We start from the raw sequence: 22153 nt of genomic DNA, 5'->3' as shown, positions 1-22153 counted from the left end.
TCCCAATGCGCCTGTGAGGTAGTGAATGATGGCCCAAGTACTTGGGTTCCTGCGTCCAATAGGGAGACCCAAATGGAGTTCCTGGTTCCTGGCTTTTGGCCTAGCCCTGGCTGTTGAAGGCATTTGGGATTAAGCAGATGGAAAACCTCTCTGTCACTCTGCTTTTCAACAAATAAAATAAAATAAATGAACATACCAGATCAATAAACATGCCTTGTTTATGCGTGTCTCAAAAATGTTCAAGCTGTTTTCCTTATCTGAAATATCCTGAAGGCCTTCTCAGTTCCCTTAAGCCTGAGATATTAAGCTCCTAATTGTATAATTTGTCAGCAATTAATCATTAAAAGCTTTGTAACATCTATTGGATCAATGAATTCTTCAGTAATTGTCTTCTGAGATGAATTTCTCACAATTCTGAGATAAAATTTCACTTTTGACAATGGAAACTGTTAATGAAAAAAAAAAAAAGCCAGCAGTGTATGGGGCCAGGAATCAGCAAGGTTATAAATTTAAACAGGATGGGTAAAATAGACCTGTGCAGATAATTATCACGTGTTTTGTTTTCCTAGAATATTGAAATAAGACCTAAAATGTGCACTTCTAATATTAAGCCAAGCAAATAAATTCTAACTCCCCTGAAAAACTGAAAACACTAAGAACCAATTAAAATTTATGACACATTGAAATAATGAAATTAGTAATGTTTAGCAGAAGAGTCGATGCTGTGGCATAGCAGGTAAAGCCACTGCCTGCAGTGCCTGCATCCCATATGGGCTCTGCCAGTTCAAGTCCTGGCTGCTCCACTTCCCATCCAGCTCTCTGCTATGGCTCTGGAAAGCAATGAAAGATGGCCCAAGTCTTTGGGCCCCTACACCCATGTAGGAGACCCTGAAGAGGCTCTTGGCTTTGGATCGGCTCAGCTCCAGCCATTGTGGCCATTTGGGGAGTGAGCCAGCGAATGGAAGACCACCCCTCACCTCCCTCTCCTTTTCCCTCTCCCTGCCCACACCTCTGCCATCTTCCCCCTTTGCCTCTGCCTCTCTGTAACTCTGCCTTTCAGATAACAAATAAATCTTTGAAAAAAAGTATTTAAAACTTTTTTTTTTTTTTTTTTTGACAGGCAGAGTTAGACAGTGAGAGAGAGAGACAGAGAAAGGTCTTCCTTTTCTGTTTGCTCACCCCCAAAATGGCTGCTGCAGCCAGCGCTGCACCAATCTGAAGCCAGGAGCCAGGTTCTTCTCCTGGTCTCCCATGCGGGTGCAGGGCCCAATCACTTGGGCCATCCTCCATTGCACTCCCTGGCCACAGCAGAGAGCTGGACTGGAAGAGGAGCAACCAGGACAGAACCGGCGCCCCAACCGGGACTAGAACCTGGTGTGCAGGCACTGCAGGCGGAGAATTAGCCTAGTGAGCCGCAGTGCTGGCCAATAAAAAGTATTTAGCAGAAAAGAATACACAAATTCTGGCACATAGACTATTGCTGTCTGGTCGTTATTGTCTGTTCTCTAAAGATCAAACACTGTGTGAAAATGTAATTTTATTTTGCATGGAAACTATACATTGTACCCTATGTCATCTAGTATATTTAAGGACATTGCTTATCTTTCTTGAAACTGTCTTTTCAAAATGGTGATATAATGCAGTCTAGTAATGTCAAACTTGAAACTTTATGTAAAATATTGTTCAGATTGTCTAATATGTGCCAAAGTCTGAATTGGGTGAGAAATTTAATTAAGAGTTCCAGTATCTGATTTTAACAGTGGCCATTCAGCTAGGAGAGTGACAGACTTTATAAAGGATTTTTACTTCAAAAACAAATTTTCACTGCAAAATACTAAAATTACATATAATTTTCTAGCTTTATATTTAATTAATAATAGGAGTTATGCACTGATTAAAATCAAAAGGTTACTGAAATAATTTAAGTTTTGTGCAATAAAATTTATAATAAAGAATCTCCAATTCCATTTTATTAGACATTTTCCTATTTTTATTGACTGGTTATGAAAGTAAAAGACTGTTTTGCGTTTGAGCTTGGGAGAATAGTAAGCAACAGAATACTGTTTAATAAGACAGGTAGTCTCTAACATAGATAACTGTCTCTGAAGCCTGGTTTAATACAAGAAAATAAGAACTTTTCCTCACAATGTGAAACTTAAATTAGCTTAAAAAACTTCAAGAAAAAATGTGTGTACTTCATTGCAGTCCAAAATTTTCAAGCCTTTTTTGGTTACCCTAAGCAGAACTTGGGTGCTTTTTTACCCTCAGTATTCCTTGAACAAACTCCTGTTATAACACTTCTCATAATGTATTATATAATTTCAGCTTTGTACTTTCCTCCTCTAGACAGTAATCTCACTAATGTAAGGTGCTGGTTTTTCATATCTGTACCTAACACTTGTTTCAATGTGTAGCACTTAGTAGATGGTCAGTAAATGTTGAAAGAATGAGTATATAAATGATATATTAGACGATTTACCTTTTGCTTGGCACATATTAGCTTTTATTACTAATATATAGGATAATTTATATATTTTAAGTGACAGAAACTTGAGTGGATTGTAACTTTATTTTTCTTCATGAATCAGTTCTTGAAATTGTCACTCTATGTACTATGCATTTGTACCCCTTATTTTTTTTCTTTTTTTTTTTAACTTTTATTTAATGAATATAAATTTCCAAAGTACAGCTTATGGATTACAATGGCTTCCCCCCCATAACGTCCCTCCCACCCGCAACCCTCCCCTTTCCCACTCCCTCTCCCCTTCCATTCACATCAAGATTCATTTTCGATTCTCTTTATATACAGAAGATCAGTTAGGCATACATTAAGTAAAGATTTCAACAGTTTGCTCCCACACAGAAACATAAAGTGAAAAATACTGTTTAAGTACTAGTTATAGCATTAAATCTCAATGTACAGCACACTAAGGACAGAGATCCTCCATGAGGAGTAAGTGCACAGTGGCTCCTGTTGTTGACTTAACAAATTGACACTCTTGTTTATGGCATCAGTAATCACCCTAGGCTCTTGTCATGAGCTGCCAAGGCTATGGAAGCCCCCTGAGTTCACTGACTCTGATCATATTTAGACAAGGCCATGGTCAAAGTGGAAGTTCTCTCCTCCCTTCAGAGAAAGGTACCTCCTTCTTTGATGACCTGTTCTTTCCACTGGGATCTCACTCGCAGAGATCTTTCATTTAGGTTTTTTTTTTTTTTTTTCCCCCAGAGTGTCTTGGCTTTCCATGCCTGAAATACTCTCATGGGCTTTTCAGCCGGATCTACATGCCTTAAGGGCTGATTCTGAGGCCAGAGTGCTGTTTAGGACATCTGCCATTCTATGGGTCTGCTGCGTATCTCACTTCCCATGTTGGATCGTTCTCTCCCTTTTTGATTCTATCAGCTAGTATTTGCAGACACTATTCTTGTTTATGTGATCCCTTTGGTTCTTAGTTCTATCATTATGATCAATTGTGAACAGAAATTGATCACTGGGACTGGTGAGATGGCATTGGTACATGCCACCTTGATGGGATTGAATTGGAATCCCCTGGTATGTTTCTAACTCTACCGTTTGAGGTAAGTCAGCTTGAGCATGTCCCGAATTGCACATCTCTTCCCTCTCTTATTCCAAATCTTATATTTAACGGCGATCACTTTTCAGTTAAGTTTCAGCACTTAAGAATAATTGTGTATTGATTACAGTATTCAACCAAAAGTATTAAGTAGAACAAACAAACAAACAAAAATACTAAGAGGGACAACTAACTGAGCACCAAAGGGGAAACTTGTTGAAGTGAAATGGACACTATGAGAAACAGTGACTTGATCAGCTCTTGTCCTGACGGTTGATGTACAATGTAATACTTTATCCATTTTAGTATTTTTTTTTTGCTTTAGTACCATTGGTTGAACTCTGTAATTAACATACAATTATTCCTAGGTGTTTAAATTTTAACTGAAAAGTGATCCCTGTTAGGAATTTGGAAAACATTATGCTGAGTGAAATAAGCCAATCCCAAAGGGACAAATACCACTTGTTCTCCCTGATAGGTGACAACTAACTGAGCACCAAAAAGGAAACCTGTTAAAGTGAAATGAACACTATGAGAAACGGTGACTTGATCAGCCCTCACCCTGACTGTTGATGAGCAACTTAATATGTACCCCTTATTTTTATTTCAGTAGATTTAACAGTATTAGAATTTTACAAATGTCATACCTATATAGTTAGTAAATGTTTTAACTTACCTTAAAATTTGAATAACTACTTCCCAAAAATATATAGCACAACATCTTTTGATTTAAAATGAAATTCTTGTTATAGACATTGATTTTAGGGCTAAGGGTGATACATATTTCTAAAGATGGACTAAACATGAAAAGGAAAGAGAACAACAGTTGCCTCATATTTTCTTTGAGAGGCGGGTAGGGGAGCACTTCCCCCATTGACTGGTTCATCAAATTGTCACCTTGTTTTCTTCTTGTTGTTTTTTATTTTTATTTATTTGGAAGGCAGAGAGACTGCTCCCATGCACTGGTTCACCCACAAAGTGCCCACAATGGCCAGGACAGAGCCAGGAATGCAGTCTAGGTCTCCTACATGTGTGGCAGGGACCCAACTGCTTGAGCCATCACCTGCTGCCTCCCAGGGTCTGCACTGGAGGGAAGCTAGAATCAGGAACTGGAGCCAGGAATGGAACCCAAGCACTATTAATATTGGATGTGGGTATCTTGGCCGGTGCTGCGGCTCACTTGGCTAATCCTCTGCCTGTGGCGCTGGCACCCCGGGTTCTAGTCCCGGTTGGGGCACCGGATTCTGTCCTGGTTGCTCCTCTTCCAGTCCAGCTCTCTGCTGTGGCCTGGGAAGGCAGTGGAGGATGGCCCAAGTGCTTGGGCCCTGCACCCGCATGGGAGACCAGGAGGAAGCACCTGGCTCCTGGCTTTGGATCTGTGCAACGCGCCGGCGGCCATTTAGAGGGTGAGCCAAAGGAAAAGGAAAAGGAAAAGGAAGACCTTTCTCTCTAACTCTGCCTGTCAAAAAAAAAAAAAAAAAAAAAAATGGTTGTGGACATCTTAACCAGCATGGTACATACCAGACCAAATACCATCTTATTTTTTCTCCTCATATACATAGTTATTTATTTTTATTATTTTTTTTTTTATTTTTTGACAGGCAGAGTGGACAGTGAGGGAGAGAGACAGAGAGAAAGGTCTTCCTTTGCCGTTGGTTCACCCTCCAATGGCCGCCGCGGCCGGCGCGCTGTGGCCGGCACACCGCACTGATCCGATGGCAGGAGCCAGGAGCCAGGTGCTTTTCCTGGTCTCCCATGGGGTGCAGGGCCCAAGCACCTGGGCCATCCTCCTCTGCACTCCCTGGCCACAGCAGAGAGCTGGCCTGGAAGAGGGGCAACCGGGACAGAATCCGGCGCCCCAACCGGGACTAGAACCCGGTGTGCCGGCGCCGCAAGGCGGAGGATTAGCCTAGTGAGCCGCGGCGCCGGCCTACATAGTTATTTAAAATGGAGTACCAGTCATTTTTATAGAGGAAAACTGTAAATGCCTAGGATGATGACATCTCTGCAGATGTTCTGGCAGACAACTGGGTACACTGTCAACTCCAGATAACCTGAAACCAGTGAATGATTAGGTTATTTAAAGCTGGGCTTTTGTCTCCATGAGGTCTGATACAGTGCCACTTCACCCTTACTCCCATGGTATAGTTCCTCCAAATCTTAAATGCCCTCAAACATTGGACACTTAGCAGAACCTACATCCTTGGCAGGCCCTGAACTCCCTTATTTTTTCCCTATTGTTTATTGGGAGTCTCTCTCTACCACTGTTTTTTTTTTTTAAAGATTTATTTATTTGAGTTACAGAAAGAGTGTGTCTTCAATCTGCTGGTTCACTCCTCAATTGGCTGCAACAGCTAGAGCTGTGCCAATCTGAAGCCAGGAGCCAGGAGCTTCTTCCAGGTCTCCCACGTGGGTGCAGGGGCCTATCCTCTACTGCTTTCCCAGGCCATAGCAGAGAGCTGGATGGGAAGTGGAGCAGCCGGGACTCCGACCAGTGCCCATATGGATGCCAGCAATGCAGGCAGCGGCTTTACCCGCTATGCCACAGTGTTGGCCCTTATGTCTGCCACTTTTTAACCACCTCTTATAAGATTGGCAGATGACACCTTGATAAAAGTGACCTCTTACTCTGAACTATCAATTTTTCTTCTTGTATATCTTGGTTGCATGATTCTTCATGACCTTGTTAGCTCACTGACACCTACAAATTTGTTGCCTGTTCATCTACCTTATTTTGGTCTCAGTTATCTGTGTATCTGCCATTGCTCAAAACAACCTTCTTTTGTTAACTTTACAGTTTTCTTCAGCAGTCTATAAGATATCTAAATGATTGTTCAACACACCTTTCCCTAGTTCTTTAGTCACTGATAGAGAAAGTATATAATACTGTGCTCCACACCTAGTGATAATACAAAGATCCATTACCCATTTTGACTTCATAGGGTAGAAGTCGCAGCATAAGTGATTATCGCACAAGATAAAAACTTTTAAGTGTGTAATAGAGGTGTAGGTCAAGTGCAGCACTGATTTAGAGAGGGAAGATACATACTTGTTCTGTTTCAGAGAATAGGGTTAGGTTTAGGGACTGGCGCTGTGGCATAGTGGGTAAAGCTGCTGCCTGTGGTGCCGGCATCCCATGAGTGCTGGTTTGAGTCCCAGATGTTCCACTTCTGATCCAGCTCTCTGCTATGGCTTGGGAAAGTGGTGAAAGATGGCCCAAGTGCTTGGGCCCCTGCACCCATGTGGGAGAACAAGAAGAAGCTCCTGGCTTTGGATCGGCTCAGTACCTGCTGTTTTGGCCATTTGGGATGTGGTGCTCTCTGCCTCTGCCTCTCTGTAACTCTACCTTTCAAATAAATTAATTAAATAAAAGATTTATCCATTTATTTGATAGACAGTGTTAGAGTGATCTTCCATTCGCTGGGTCACTCCCCAAATGGATGCAACAGCCAGGGCTGGGCCAGACCAAAGCCAGGAGCCAGGAGCTTCATCTGAGTCTCCCTTGTGGGTGGCAGGGGCCCAAGCACTTGGACCCTTCCTCTGCTGCTTTCCCAGGCACATTAGCAGGGAGCTGGGTTGGAAGTGGAGCAGCTGGAACTCGAACCAGCACACATATGGGATGCTGGCACTGCAGGTGATAGCTTAACTTCCTATGAAACAGCACTGCTCCCACCTCTTTTTTTTTCTTTTAAAGAATTATCCATTTATTTGAAAGTCAGTTAGAAAGAGGGAAGGAGGGGCCGGGGCCGCGGCTCAATAGGCTAATCCTCCACCTAGTGGCGCCGGCACACCGGGTTCTAGTCCCTGGTCGGGGCACCAGATTCTGTCCCGGTTGCCCCTCTTCCAGGCCAGCTCTCTGCTGTGGCCAGGGAGTGCAGTGGAGGATGGCCCAAGTGCTTGGGCCCTGCACCCCATGGGAGACCAGGAGAAGCATCTGGCTCCTGCCTTCGGATCAGCGCGGTGCGCCAGCTGCGGCGGCCATTGGAGGGTGAACCAACGGCAAAAGGAAGACCTTTCTCTCTGTCTCTCTCTCTCACTATCCACTCTGCCTGTCAAAAAAAAAAGGGGGGGAGGGGTGGGTGGGTGGGGAGGAGAAAGTAAAGTAGGTAGGTTAGATTTTGTAGAAAAGTTTGGAGCTTAGACTTCAGCCTTAGACTGAATTCTGCATAGGTTAAAAACAGGTATCAGTCATGATTCCTGCCAGTTAATGGTTTTTAACCATATTGTGCAAAGATGAAATTAATTTTAATGCAGTAGTAACTATTTGTATTTCCATGTGTTGAGAAAGTCCAAAGTTAAAATCTCATAAAAAGTGATTTTTTGAAAAGTAGATAGAATTTCTTTCCTTTGATGGAACCATTGTGACTAAATGTTTCCAAACTTTGGTTGTTAACCAGTTTTATATGCCATTTTAACATATTTTTATTTGAGCTTTTATTGAGATGTAATAAAATATGCCCAAACACGTGCCACCACCACAATCAAGATGTGGAACATTTCCATTACCTCCTAAATTTTCCTTGGTCCCCTTCTCAGTGAATTCCTTCCCCACTTCTTCCCTGATTACTGATCTGCTCTGTTACCATAGATAAATCTTTTCAAGAATTTCATATGAATAGAAGCAAACAGTATATATTCTTTTGTTTCTGGTTCCTTTTACTCAGCAACATGTTTTTGAGATATATCCATGTTGTAGGATATTTCTTTATTTTGTTACTTTTTATTTCTGGGTATTTTTCCATCATATGGCTATACAACAGTTTGTTTATACATTCAGTATGAGTTTTTTTTTTTTTTTTTTTTTTTGACAGGCAGAGTGGACAGTGAGAGAGAGAGAGAAAGGTCTTCCTTTTGCCGTTGGTTCACCCTCCAATGGCCGCCGCAGCTGGCGCGCTGCAGCCGGCGCACCGCGCTGATCCGAAGCCAGGAGCCAGGTACTTATCCTGGTCTCCCGTGGGGTGCAGGGCCCAAGCACTTGGGTCATCCTCCACTGCCTTCCCTGGCCACAGCAGAGAGCTGGCCTGGAAGAGGGGCAACTGGGACAGAATCCGGTGCCCCAACCGGGCCTAGAACCCGGTGTGCCGGCGCTGCAAGGTGGAGGATTAGCCTAGTGAGCCGCAGCACCGGCCTTGAGGTTTGTTTTTAAACTTGTCAGGAACACCTAGCTGCTAATTTATTTTTTGGTGAGTTGATTATTAAGTAATCTGATTGAGAGACACTAGTAATCTTAAACTCTAAATTTATAATACTGTAAGCACTCTGACCTCAGAATCAACCCTTAAGGCTTCCTGGTCTGGTTGAAAGGCCTGTGAGAGCATTCCAGGCATGGAAAGCCAAGATACTGTGGCAAAAGGATCTCTGTGAGTGAGACACCAGTGGAAAGAATGGACCATCAAAGAAGGATGTACCTTTCTCTGAAGGGAAGAGAGAACTTCCACTTTGCTTATGGCCTTGTCCAAATACTGATGGATTCTGTGGTCATAAAAGGTTTCCATAACCTTGACAGCTTATGCCAAGAGCCCTGGGTGATCACTGAAGTCATAAATAAGAGTGTTAATTGTTGGCCGGCGCTGTGGCTCAATAGGCTAATCCTTTGCTTTGCGGCGCTGGCACACCGGGTTCTAGTCCCGGTCAGGGCGCCAGATTCTGTCCCGGTTGCCCCTCTTCCAGGCCAGCTCTCTGCTGTGGCCAGGGAGTGCAGTGGAGGATGGCCCAAGTGCTTGGGCCCTGCACCCCATGGGAGACCAGGAAAAGCACCTGGCTCCTGGCTTCGGATCAGCGCGATATGCTGGCCGCAGTGCACCGGCCGCGGCGGCCATTGGAGGGTGAACCAACGGCAAAAGGAAGACCTTTCTCTCTCTCTCTCTCTCTCTCTCACTATCCACTCTGCCTGTCAAAAAAAAAAAAAAAGTGTTAATTGTTAAAAGAACAGCAGAGTCACTATATACTTACTCCCCCTGTAGGACCTCTGTCTTCAATGAGTTATACTATGAGAATTAACCGCAAAACTTGTTCTCAAACTGTACTTTATATGTTGTGTGTGGGTGCAAACTGTTGAAATCTTTACTTAGCATAGAGTTGGTAGAGTTGGTCCTCCGTATATAAAGTTAAACTAAAAATGAACTATAATGAAGAATGGAATGGGAGAGAGAGTAGGGGGTGGGATGGGAGTAGGGGTGGGAGGACGGGTATGGAGGAAGGAACCACTATATTCCTATATATAGTTGTACCTGTGAAATATGCATTCATTAAATAAAAGCTTTAAAAATAAATTTATAATATTGTAAAAACTGATTTTGAAGAGGTAAACCTCTTCACTGGCTACATAATGGTCATTAGACTCCTCCTCTGATACAGGTGTTAAAATATTTTTGACTTTCAGTTGCACAAAATATTCTTTTGTATCTTCTTTGAAATGTTAAGCTTAAGAATGCTGATTCTGGGATAAATTTAAATGTTCTGATAGACTGTGAATATCATGAAATAAAATGAGTGCAGATACTCTCACTTTTAGTAGTTACCAACTCAGACTAAGAATTTGGGTTTTAACTATGTTTAGTAATTTCAAATTTTAGTGTTTTGCAAAACAATTTTTATGTAATTTAATTGTGTGTGTTTCCTGCTTCTTACATGCCATTGCTATAGCTTGTGGCAATCTTCGAAAAAGTAGTAATATTTTCTTTGGGAATTGTGTTTCATTTCAATTATCAATTGAACAAACTATATTGTACCATAGTTTATAATGGGCTTTTTTTTTTTTTTTTGAAGATTGATTTATTTATTTGAAAGTCAGTTACACAGAGGAGAGGGAGAGAGAAAGAGGTCTTCCATCCCCAGATGGCCATAATGGCCAGATCTGTGCTGATCTGAAGTCAGGAGCCAGGAGCTTCTTCCAGGTCTCCCACACAGGTGCAGGGTCCCAAGGACTTGTGCCATCTTGTATTGCTTTCCCAGGCCGTAGCACAGAGCTGCATCGGAAGGGGAGCAGCTGGGACTAGAACCAGCACCCAAAGGGGATGCCGGTGCATCAGGCCAGGGTGTTAACCTGTTGCGCCACAGTAACAGGTTTATAATGGGTTTTTATATTTTTTTAGAACTGCAAAGATTCCTGCTATATCTTCTAATTGGCACATAAACTTTTTATGGAAACTAACGGCCTTACATTATATAATATCATCTTATTTTTTCATATCTAAAATATGTTTTAACTTCAGCAGCTATTCTGTTGCATGTCATTTTTATGTAAAACATACATAAATTTTTCTAAATATAGTTCAGTTTTTAAAAGCATAGGGCTCTGGATTTGGTGACCTGAATTTGAATTCCCACCTTACCATTTCTAAGCTGTGAAACTTGGAACAAGTCAGTTTCATCTCTTAAAAAATCAGTTCCCCATCTGTAAAATGGGGATGATAATAATTCTTGTACCAATTTAGGAGGTAATTTACAGAGTAATTAACACAACGACTGGACCAAATGTGGATTTGAATGAATGAATGCCTATTCTCTAGTGTACATCTTACAATGAATTTTTAAAAATTTGATTTGTTGTCAAGTTGGGATTTTTTCCCCTAAATCCCGGATGATTGGGGCAGTTACTTCCTGAACATGGCTTTAATTTATCAAATACTGTTAGATAGTGACTATTTAATGACAATGATAAAAGGCAATTTGACAGGTAGAGATATAGACAGAGAGAGAGAGAGAGAGAGAGAGAGAGAGAAAGGTCTTCCTTCCGCTGGTTCACCCCCCAAATGGCTGCTGCAGCCAGCGCTGCACCGATCTGAAGCCAGGAGCCAGGTGCTTCTTCCTGGTCTCTGTACGGGTGCAGGAGCACAAGCACTTGGACCATCCTCCATTGCCTTCCCAGGCCACAGCAGAGAGCTGGACTGGAAGAGGAGCAATCGGGACTAGAACCCGGAGCCCATATGGGATGCCGGTGCCGCAGGGGGAGGATTAACCAAGTGAGCCACGGCGCCGGGCCCTAAAGGCAATCTTAAGATTCTGTACCATTCGGTTTTGTTAGTATACAAATTTGGATGCTACCCAGTGTTATTGGGTACGGTGGGCAGGGAGGAGGGCCTAGCAGGATTTCAGTTCTATGTCATTATTCTGTATTCCTAAAAAGAAATCTATTATTTAGTCCCTGAACAACAGCTGCTTGATATTGAAGATTGTGACCTCAATGTGGTGAGACTGTGTTTCCAAGTTTTCCTCCCTGATGAACATGGTAATTTGACAACTGCTCTCCCTCCTGTTGTATCTAACCCAATTTATGATAATCGTAAGTACTTTATTTTCTTGCATATGTAGTCTTAGCTTATTTTTTTAAGTAGCTTAACTAAGTATTTTGGTCATTGGAAAAAGAATATGTTCATTGTAGGAAAAATCCAAATACTGCCGAAATACCTAACAGAATAAATTTCCTATAACCTGTCCTCCAAAGATAATCACTATCCTCAGGTGCATACTTTACCAGTTTCTTCTTTCTGTGTATACAGATGTGTTAGCAGCAGTATCCACACAGTGTAATTTTGGCAACTTTAAAAAAATCATAGCCAATTTTTATTAAACACTTTGCTCAATGATGTATCATGAGCCTCTTTTCCTTCCAGTCAGCTTAGTATTTTCATAGCTGCTTATTTCATTATATGGCTATGTCATAATTTTATTAAATTGTTACCTTGTTATGCAACTTTTAGTTTTCATTTTTGGCTTAAAAATTGTATTGTGATCAGTATCCTTGTAGGTGCTTATGTTATGGAGGTATTTCTCTAGCATACATTTCTTTTTTTTTTTTTTAAGGTTTATTTATTTGAAAGTCAGAGTTACACAGAGAGAGGAGAGGCAGAGAGAGAGAGAGAGAGAGAGAGAGAGAGGGAGAGAGAGAGAGAGAGTGAGAAAGTGAGAGAGGTCTTCCATCCACTGGTTCACTCTCCAACCGGCCGCATCGGCCAGAGCTGCGCCCATCCAGAGCCAGGAGCCAGGAGCCTCCTCCAGGTCCCCCACGTGGGTGCCGGGGCCCAAGGACTTGGGCCGTCCTCTACTGCTTTCCCAGGCCAAAGCAGAGAGCTAGATTAGAAGTGGAGCAGCCGGGTCTCAAACTGGCATCCATATGGGATGCCGGCGCTTCAGGCCAAGGCATTAACCCGCTGTACCACAGCGCCAGCCCCATCTCTAGCATACATTTCTAGAAGTAGAGTTCTTGGAAATGCTAGATCAAAAGGTAGATATATTTATCATTGTAAAGCTGCTCTACAAAGTATTTCATCCCTGTACATGTACTCATTGTGTGTACCTTCACCTGTTTCGCGTTTAAAAAGATAATGGGACATAGGGCTATAAAGACAGAACCATGAATGCCAGGGAAAATTAATAAAATCATGTTGGCCAGATAATAAAAAGCATGAAAATCATATTGTCTTAGGGATATGGTCATGATTTAAGATGAATCTGGCTTCAGTATGTAGGATGCATTAGAAGAATCAGGATTTAGCAGCAAGGAGTACTTATCATTTCCTAGAAATAACATCATAAAGCTCTAAACCAAGTTAGGTGAAGCAGTTAGAAAAGAAAGGGACAGATGTGGATGATTAATGTGTTTAGTATCTTTTATTTGTATGCTGAAACATTCTTTAAATAGTTTTCCTCAAGTCCTCCCCTTCAAAAAGAAATATTTTACCAAGGTAGAAACTCGTATTTTAAAAATTGTTTCTTTGTAGGTGCTCCAAATACTGCAGAATTAAGGATTTGTCGTGTAAACAAGAACTGCGGAAGTGTAAGAGGAGGAGATGAAATATTTCTACTTTGTGACAAAGTTCAAAAAGGTACTTCATTTTTGTATTTTGGTTCATTAAATTCAGAATGTTTTTAGATTAATAGATGGATTTTATTTTGTTTTCCCTTTGTTATTTCTTTGGTTTCTTATTTACTAGATGACATAGAAGTTCGTTTTGTATTGAATGATTGGGAAGCAAAAGGCATCTTTTCACAAGCTGATGTACACCGTCAAGTAGCCATTGTTTTCAAAACTCCACCATATTGCAAAGCTATCACAGAACCAGTAACGGTAAAAATGCAGCTTCGGAGACCTTCTGACCAGGAAGTTAGTGAATCTATGGATTTTAGATATCTGCCAGATGAAAAAGGTATGACATTTTGGTGGCCCATAATCCTTGGGCCCCTGCACCCACGTGGGAGACCTGGAAGAAGCTCCTGGCTCCTGGCTTTTGGATGGGCCTGGCTCCGGCCATTGCAGCCATTTGGGGAGTATGCCAGCGGATGGAAGACCTTTCTTTCTGCCTCTCCCTCTCTCTGTCTATAACTCTGCCTCTCAAAACAATCTTTAAAACATTTCTTAATTTATTTGAATGAAAGAAAGCTCCCAACTGCTGGTTCACTCTTCAGATGCTCAGAATGGTTGGGGCAGGGCTGGGGTCTAGGCCGAACCAGGAACTCAATCTGGGTCTCCCACATGGGAAGGGACCCAATTATGTGAGCCCCCATTTCTGCCTCCCAGTGTCTGTATTAACAACTAGGAGTCAGGAGCTAGAGCCAGGAAACCGATCAAACCCAGGCACTCCAACGTGGGATGCGAGCATCTTTAACTGCTAGGCTAAACACCTGCCCCCTTTCCATGAACTCTTTGAAACCTCGTGTTATTAATGTATGTTTCTTTTCCTGAAAGTTTTCATTTTTTTTCTATTCCTCTATTTTTAAAAATACTCATTTTATTTGAAAGGCAGAGAGAAAGATCTTCCATCTGCTATTTCACTCTTCAAATGCCTGCAACAACCAGGGCTCAACCAGGCTAATGCCAGAGGCCTGGAGCTCAGTTCTGGTCTCCCACATGGATGGTCCTGAACCCAACTACTTGGGCCATCACCTGCTACCTCCTATGGTGTACATTAGCAGGAACCTGGATTGGAAGTGGAATAGCCAGGACTCAAACCAAACACTCTGATAAGGGATACAGACATCCCAAGCAGCAACTTAACACTTTGCCAAACACCTGCTCTGATTTTTTTTTTCCTTTACATGCTTTACATCTGTTTCTTAGGTTTGATTAATCTGGAATTGTTTGAGTATTTGAGCTGTTTATCAAATTTTCTGTTTTATTTTTGAGGCTCTATTTTTTTCTCTTGTGCATCCTTTTAAAAGAGGGGAAACTTGCCACTCAGACTGGTCTTTGTTTTGGCTCTTTTATCAGAACATTTTTTATTAGTTGATGTTGTTAACTTATAGGTATTAGAAGCAAACAAGATAAATATTTGAAACATTTTTACACGATAAAATATTCTTTCCCACTGGTTTGGGACATTCTTTACACTTTTATACTTACTAAGTCCATACTATGTACATTTATTTAAAGCATTTTCATATTCTTGTTGAAATAAAACGCCTGTTTGTTTATTAATGGAGAGGAAACATAATCATGGTGATTCACCTGCTTTCTTCATTTCTTTTTTAATCAGATACTTACGGCAATAAATCAAAGAAACAAAAAACTACTTTACTTTTCCACAAACTGTGGCAGGATTGCGGTAAGTGTATTTTGTATTGATTCATATTTATGTAGGTTATATATTTTGCTTTTCATTTTTTTCAAATTTTAACTGATAATGTTATTTTTCAAATTATACTTAATAATGGGAAAACTTTATCATAACAGTTAATTTTCCTGAGAGATCAAGACCAGGTTTCCGAGGACCAGGAGAAGGAAGATTCATCAAAAAAGGTATTTTATCCCCAACAGTATATTGCTTGTCATCAGACTAATATTTTATATAAGAATTCCATTTTTAGGAATGAGTAACTGCTTCTTTGTTAAACACTCCTGTAAACTTTTTTAGGCTTTCATTATTGAATGAATTGAGCTCAGTACCTGAAAGTTGCCCTGAAAACAGATTATGTTTTGCAGATTTACTGTCTAAGAAATTGTATTTTATTTATTTGGTGGTATTATTAATTGTAGTGTATCATGGAAGAAATGGTTTAAATCTGGCTGGTCATCTTTTTTATTTTTTATTTTTTTTAAAGATTTTATTTATTATTTGGGAGGTAGAGTTACAGAGAGAGAGAGGGAGAGAGAAAGGTCTTCCATCTGCTGGTTCACTCCCCAGTTGGCTGCAATGGCTGGAGCTGAGCTGGTCCAAAGCCAAGAGCCAGGAGCTTCTTCCAGGATTCCAAAGCAGGTGCCAGGGCCCAAGCAGTTAGTCCATCTTCCACTGCTTTCCATAGCAGAGAGCTGGATCAGAAGAAGAGCAGCTGGAACTAGAACCAGTGCCCATATGGGATGCTAGCCTTGCAGGAGGATGCTTAGGCCACTCACCACAGCATCAGCCCCGATTTTTTTTTTTTTAAGCCAGTGTCATCCATCACCCTTTGTTTGTTTGATATTTACTAATTTATTCATTCATTCATTGAGTTATTTGAAGGAGCCAGAAGCTTCTTCCGGGTCTTCCATGTGGGTGCAGGGGCCCAGGGACTTAAGCCATCTTCTGCTGCTTTCCAAGGCACATTAGCAGGGAGCTGGATCTGAAGTGGAGCAGCTGGGACACCAGCATCCATTTGGGATGCTGGTACTGCAGGTGGTGGCTTTACCCAGTATACAACAGTGCTGGCCCTGTCATCTATTTTTAAAAATTTTGATTGGAACACAGCCACAGTCATTTCATTATATATTGTTTCCAACTAGTCTCTTTTTTACAGTACAGCAACAGAGTTGGAATAATCCTAATAGAGGGTGTATATAGTCCACAAAACTTAAAATACTATGTGGTCCCTTACAGAAAAAAATTTGCCAAGCCCTGGTTTAGAAAATACAACCAAAAATTAATTGGTAGTCTTTTTCCCCCATTACATTATTTTTTTTAAAATTAGCTCACCTATTTTTACTTACTTCAAAAGACAGAGATCTCCTATCCACTTATTTACTCCCCAAATGCCTTCAACAGCTTTGGCTGGGCCAAATCGAAGCCATAATCTAAGCATTTAATCTGGGTTTTCTCAGTGAGTGGTAGGGACCCAACTACTTGAGCAATTATCTGCTACCTCCCAGGGTGCACATTAGCAGAAAACTGAATCAGGGGCCAGCGCTGTGGTGCAGCAGGTTAATGCCCTGGCCTGTTTGAGACCTGGCTGCTCCACTTCCCATCCAGCTCTCTGCTATGAGAGCACATTAGCAGAGAGCTAGATCAGAAGTAGAGCAGCCAGGTCTTACCAGTGCCCATATGGGATGCAGGCACTGCAGGCCAGGGCATTAATCTGCTGCACCACAGTGCTGGCCCCTCAAATGGAGTCTTAACCACTACAACAAACGTCCATTCTTCTCTTCACATACTCAAGGCACATTCTCCAAAGTCTCACTTTTTGCTGGTATAGTATATATAGCATTTATATAATATGTAAATACAGAATTAATTTTTTGGATTGGGAACTTTGTGATACCTTAGAGTCACATGTTGATAAAATTAAGTGTATTTTTCCATCATTCCTAGTGTTTTCTCCATTCCTTCATTTTCTGATTAAAAAAAATGGAGAATATGACATGATTTTGTTCATTTGTATTTCTTTTAATTAGAATTCTGATATTTATCATTCACTTTTCCAAAAGTATATATGCAGGATCAAAGAAGCTAGATTTTCATGTTTAACTGGAATGAAATTACATATGCCAAAATAACTTATCAAAACCACTTTTCATATAATTGTAAAGTAGTACATGTTACAGAATTCAGTTTTGGATTTATGTAATAATTCCACTGCTTTTTACAATTTATATTTGCAATGTTCCTTCAGTTTCCTTAGAATTTTTCTTTTTTCACTCAAAATGTATTTATTTTGCCTTCATTTTAGAAAGATTTTTTCCCCCTATCAGAATTCTGAATTGGCAGGGTTTTTTTTTTTCTTTTAACATTTTAAAGATAGTCCATCATATTCTGATTTCATTTTCTTTTGTTTTGAAATTTATTTTTTAAAGATTTATTTAGGGGCTGGGCTGTGGCATATCAGGTAAAGGCACCAGCATCCCATATGCGCACTGGTTCATGTCCTGACTGCTCCTCTTCCAATCCAGCTCTCTGCTTTAGCCTGGGAAAGCGGTAGAAGATGGCTCAAGTGCTTAGGCCCCTGCACCCACATGGGAGATCCGGAAGAAGCTCCTGGTTTCAGATCGGCCCAGCTCTTGCAGTTGGTGGCCATTTGGGGAGTAACCAGCAGAAGAAAGACCTTTCTCTCTGTGTCTCTCTCTCTCTGTCTGTAACTCTACCTCTCGAATAAATAAATAAATAAATCTTAAGAAAAAAATATTTATTTAAAAAAAAGATTTATTTAATTATTTGAAAGTGGTAGAAACAGATATCTTCAGTCTGCTGGTTCATTCCCCAGATGACCAAAGCCAGGAGCCTTATCCAAGTCTCCCATGTCGGTGTCAAGGACCCAAACACTTAGGACATCATCTACCGCTTTTTCCAGGCTGTTAGCAGGGAGTGGAACTGCCGGGACACACACTGGTGCCCATATGGATTGCTGGCGGCAACTTTACCTGCTACACCATAACCTATTATTTTAATAACCTACATTATTTTATTTTTAAAACATTTTTATTAACATGCAATTCTTGTACTTGCAATATTTTAATAATATTGCAATATTTCTTGCAATATTTCAACACAAATACACAGTATACACCAAAGGAGGCCACGAGCTTTTCCATTCCATCCTTTTTGTGTGTATTAGGGTCTACCAGTTCCTCTCTTTGAGGTGTAATTTTTTTAACTTGTGTATTTATTTAACTTCAGCTTAGGAATTCTGCTTCTTATAATCTGGTTAATTTTAATTTGGTAATTTTCCTCCCACAGAATCAAACTTCTTTCCTCATGGTGCAGTTCGGACAGAAACAGGGGTTTCCAGTCAAGCAGAATCCTACTATTCCTCACCTGTGTCCATCTCCAGTGGATTTTCACACCATGCTTCAGCCATATCCTCAATGGTACCTCAGTCTTCCTCAAGCTGGTCATCAATGGCCCACTCCACCTCACGCTCAGTCAATTCAAATCCACTCAGTAGTTTTTCAACAGGAATGCTTTCTTCTAATTCACAAGGTATCCCACCATTCCTGGAAATACCTCCTGGCAATGATTTAAGTGCTTCTGATGCTTGCATTTATAACAGTACTGATGAAATAAGCACGATGGAAGCATCACCCATATCATCAGCTGACTTATATGGTATTTCTGATGCCAACATACTGCCTAACTGTCCTGTGAATATGATGACGACCACTGGTGACGGCATAGGGGAAACTGATAATCCAAGACTTCTGAGCATGAATCTGGAAAACCCTTCATGTAATTCATTGTTAGACCCAAGAGACTTGAGAGAGCTCCATCAGATCTCCTCCTCCAGTTTGTCAGCAGGCACCAGTTCTAATTCTTCTGTTTTTGTTTCACAATCGGAGGCATTTGAGCGATCTGACTTTAACTGTACAGATAACAATATGATAAATGAGTCTGGACCATCAAACAGTACTAATCCAAACAGTCATAATTTTGTTCAGAATAGTCAGTATTCAGGTATTGGCACTATGCAAAATGAGCAACTGAATGACTCCTTTGCGTATGGGTTTTTTCAAGTATAATTTGCAAGGTTTAAATGTTTGTAGTTATTTTGATACTACCTTTAGAGATGCAACATTTTCTGTCTAAGAATATAATACAGAACTAGGTTTTTGTTTTGTTTTATTTGTTGAGGGATGATAGTCCAAAAATTTGTCTTTCAGGGAAGAAGTGCAAAACTTTGGGTACAAAGAATATAAAACTGGAAACTGCCATAAAAGGAAAATTCAGAAGTAGAAACTTAAGGGCTTTACTGTTTCTTCTATTTAATGATACAGCTTGATACCATGTGTGATGTGAATTCTTGTCTCTAGAGTCATACCACATAGCCCCAGGACAAACAGGAGAATGTTAAAGCAAGGTTCCAGTTTTTCCAAGTGTGCTTTTTATTTTTTTATAATGTATTAATGTATTCTTAGTTAAATGAATTAACTGATAATTTGCTGTCAAGCAAATTTAAGGTAAAACCTGTAATGGCTATGTCATTGGAAAAATTAATTCCTTGTTTTTGAGGCCCTTGGGCCAAGGTGACCCCTAAGGGGTTTTCTGTGGCTTCTTGGAATTTCGTAGATTTTTATGTCAAAAGTTCCTTCAAATGTTAAGTTGGGCAGAAGGCAGTTGAAGTGAGCTTTTGAGGTATGGGAGATTTTCTACATTTTATACTATTTAAATCCATACCTTTAAAGTTCCTTATGATTTTAGTTTTATATCCATAATATTAAGGAAAGAAGTTTCTTTGAATCTCTTTCCCTGTGATCTCAAAACTGCCTATTTGACATCTCTATCTAGAAATAGAATAAAAACTCAAACTCAAGATATGCAAACCTAAATTCTTAAACTTCCCTCCCAAACCTGCTTTGCCTTCAGTCTTCCCCAACTCAGTAAATGGCAATGCCATGCCTCTCATCGCTCAGGCTTGGAGTCTTCCTTGATTCTTTGTTTTTATCTCCCAATCCAGAAAATCCAGTAGGCCTTACCTTCGTGATGTTTTCAAAACACAGCACCTCTTGGACTTCCACTATTAACAACACCCTAATCTAAGCCACTGTCATCTCTGGCCTGGACTGAAACTATAGCTTCCAAAACCCCTCCCTACATCCTTATACCCCAACAGCCTGTTCCCCATATGGTAGCCAAAGTGATCGTTTTACATACAGGTCAGTCATGTCATTTGTCTGCCCCAACCATTCACTGGTTCTTCAGCATATTCTGAGTAAAATTCATAATCCTTAAAATTACCAGGCTTGGACTCAGGAGCTACCACCTTTCACCCCTGTACAGCTACAGACATTCTGACCTCAGTGTTGCTCCTAAAAAGCACAAAATATATTCCTGCCCCAGAGTCTCTGTTCTTGGTATTTCCTCTGCCTTGGAATACTCTTCTCCCGGATGAATAGCTCATCCCCTACGTTCTTCAGGTCTCACTTTTCTGTTATCTGGTTAAGGTTGTCTTTGCATATATATCAGCATTGACCTCTCCCCCTGCCCTTACATAGGTCCATTTTACTTATCATTATCTGACTTTACTAAGCATTGATTTGTTACTGTTTGTTTTCCTCTATTGGAATATAAGCTCCATGAGGGCGGAATTTCTTTGTGTTTTGTTTATTCTTGAACCTCCAGTTCATTGAACAGTGTCTGCCTCATATTAAGCACTTGGCAAATATTTATTGAACATTCAAAGTATTCCTATTAGAACTTTGATTTTTGAAAGAAAGAATAGCTTTACTGATTCAGTGTTCAAGATTTTTTACATCTTGTCTATTATGATGTTGAGTTTATATTAGAATTATATACACTCAAGTCCAGGATTGATAATGATAATCCATTATTCAAATTGTTTGAAAGCAAAACAATCACAGTGGTAAAATGGTGGTAGAATTTGGGCAATAACAATCTCAATTGTAATAAACTGTCATGTTTAGTGACTAACTTATTAAAGACCTGGTTTGTCTTAGAACTAGAACCTATCCTGAAGATTGAGCATATTCATAACTAGAAACAGTTTGTCATTTCCAATGTCCAACCAAACTATAAATCTACATAAACTGGTTAATTTGTTTGAAATGGGGTATGTGTGAATGCCATATAAATAAGAATTTTGAGTTGAATGATACTGGATAGTAAGAAGGGAGAGCAAGATACTAATTAGAAAACAAAAGAAAAATATTAAAGACCACTAAATACTGTTAGTGTTTCTCCAATTATTAGTTCAAAAGGAAATCTTTCCATCATATAAATTCTAAAAATCTTAAGTACATAACATACTTTTAATAGATATTACTAGGGAAAAAGAAAAACTTGAAGGCACCATTTCTTTTCTGTTAAAAATATGAGCTTAGGATATCTCCAGATGGTGATTGATAGGTGGTAAGTTTATTTTAAATACAAAATTTTATAATTTTGTATTAATTAGCACTGATCAGTTTAAAACCACACTGTTAGAATAGCTAATTGTATTTTTTAAAGTAAATAAGTATTGACTTGTTTTGCAGCTTTTTCCTTTGTAAGCTAAGTTACCGGAATATCCATGTTTAAAGGATTTCCAATGGATCTTTCATTTTTAGGTGCTATTTACTAATCACAGAACTTATTTTATAATTTAAAATAAATTTGGCTGCATGATTTTGCTCTGTATCTTACACTTGTTTTTTCCACTTTCACCTGTTTTTACAACACTGCACTTTTAGTTTGAGCAAAAGGTGTCCTTCCTTTCTAAACTCAACTTGTGCCCTGAAGCCTTCCTCCATTCTCTCCCATCTTGTTTCCTGTGTCCTCACATCATTATTCTTCCTTTGTATAAATGTGATAAATGTCTTCCTTCTGTAGCCCAGAAAAACTAAGAACAAATTTTCCTGCCACCCTCATGCTCTTTCTCTTCACATCCTGACTTTTAGAATCTTTCAGCCTCCATTTCCTCCCTTCCCAGTCATTCCTTAGCCTATTGCTCCCTGTCTTTAG

The 22153-nt window shown here is 40.2% G+C and overlaps 1 protein-coding gene across 1 annotated transcript in view; it reads left to right on the top strand.

The window, feature by feature from the left end:
• The window catches only part of REL (REL proto-oncogene, NF-kB subunit), a 46705-nt gene extending 24876 nt beyond the window's left edge, over positions 1 to 21829 (top strand). Inside the window, exons 5-10 of the mRNA XM_002709695.5 lie at positions 11719 to 11859; positions 13298 to 13402; positions 13511 to 13723; positions 15050 to 15118; positions 15247 to 15312; positions 18437 to 21829. Coding sequence (XP_002709741.2) covers positions 11719 to 11859; positions 13298 to 13402; positions 13511 to 13723; positions 15050 to 15118; positions 15247 to 15312; positions 18437 to 19215 — 1373 coding nt within the window. The 3' untranslated portion in view covers positions 19216 to 21829. The remainder of the gene's footprint in view (positions 1 to 11718; positions 11860 to 13297; positions 13403 to 13510; positions 13724 to 15049; positions 15119 to 15246; positions 15313 to 18436) is intronic.
• Positions 21830 to 22153: the final 324 nt, after the last annotated feature.

Source organism: Oryctolagus cuniculus, chromosome 2 (assembly GCF_964237555.1).
Source record: "Oryctolagus cuniculus chromosome 2, mOryCun1.1, whole genome shotgun sequence".
NCBI lineage: Eukaryota > Metazoa > Chordata > Mammalia > Lagomorpha > Leporidae > Oryctolagus > Oryctolagus cuniculus.
This window is presented reverse-complemented; position numbering and strand designations above follow the sequence as displayed.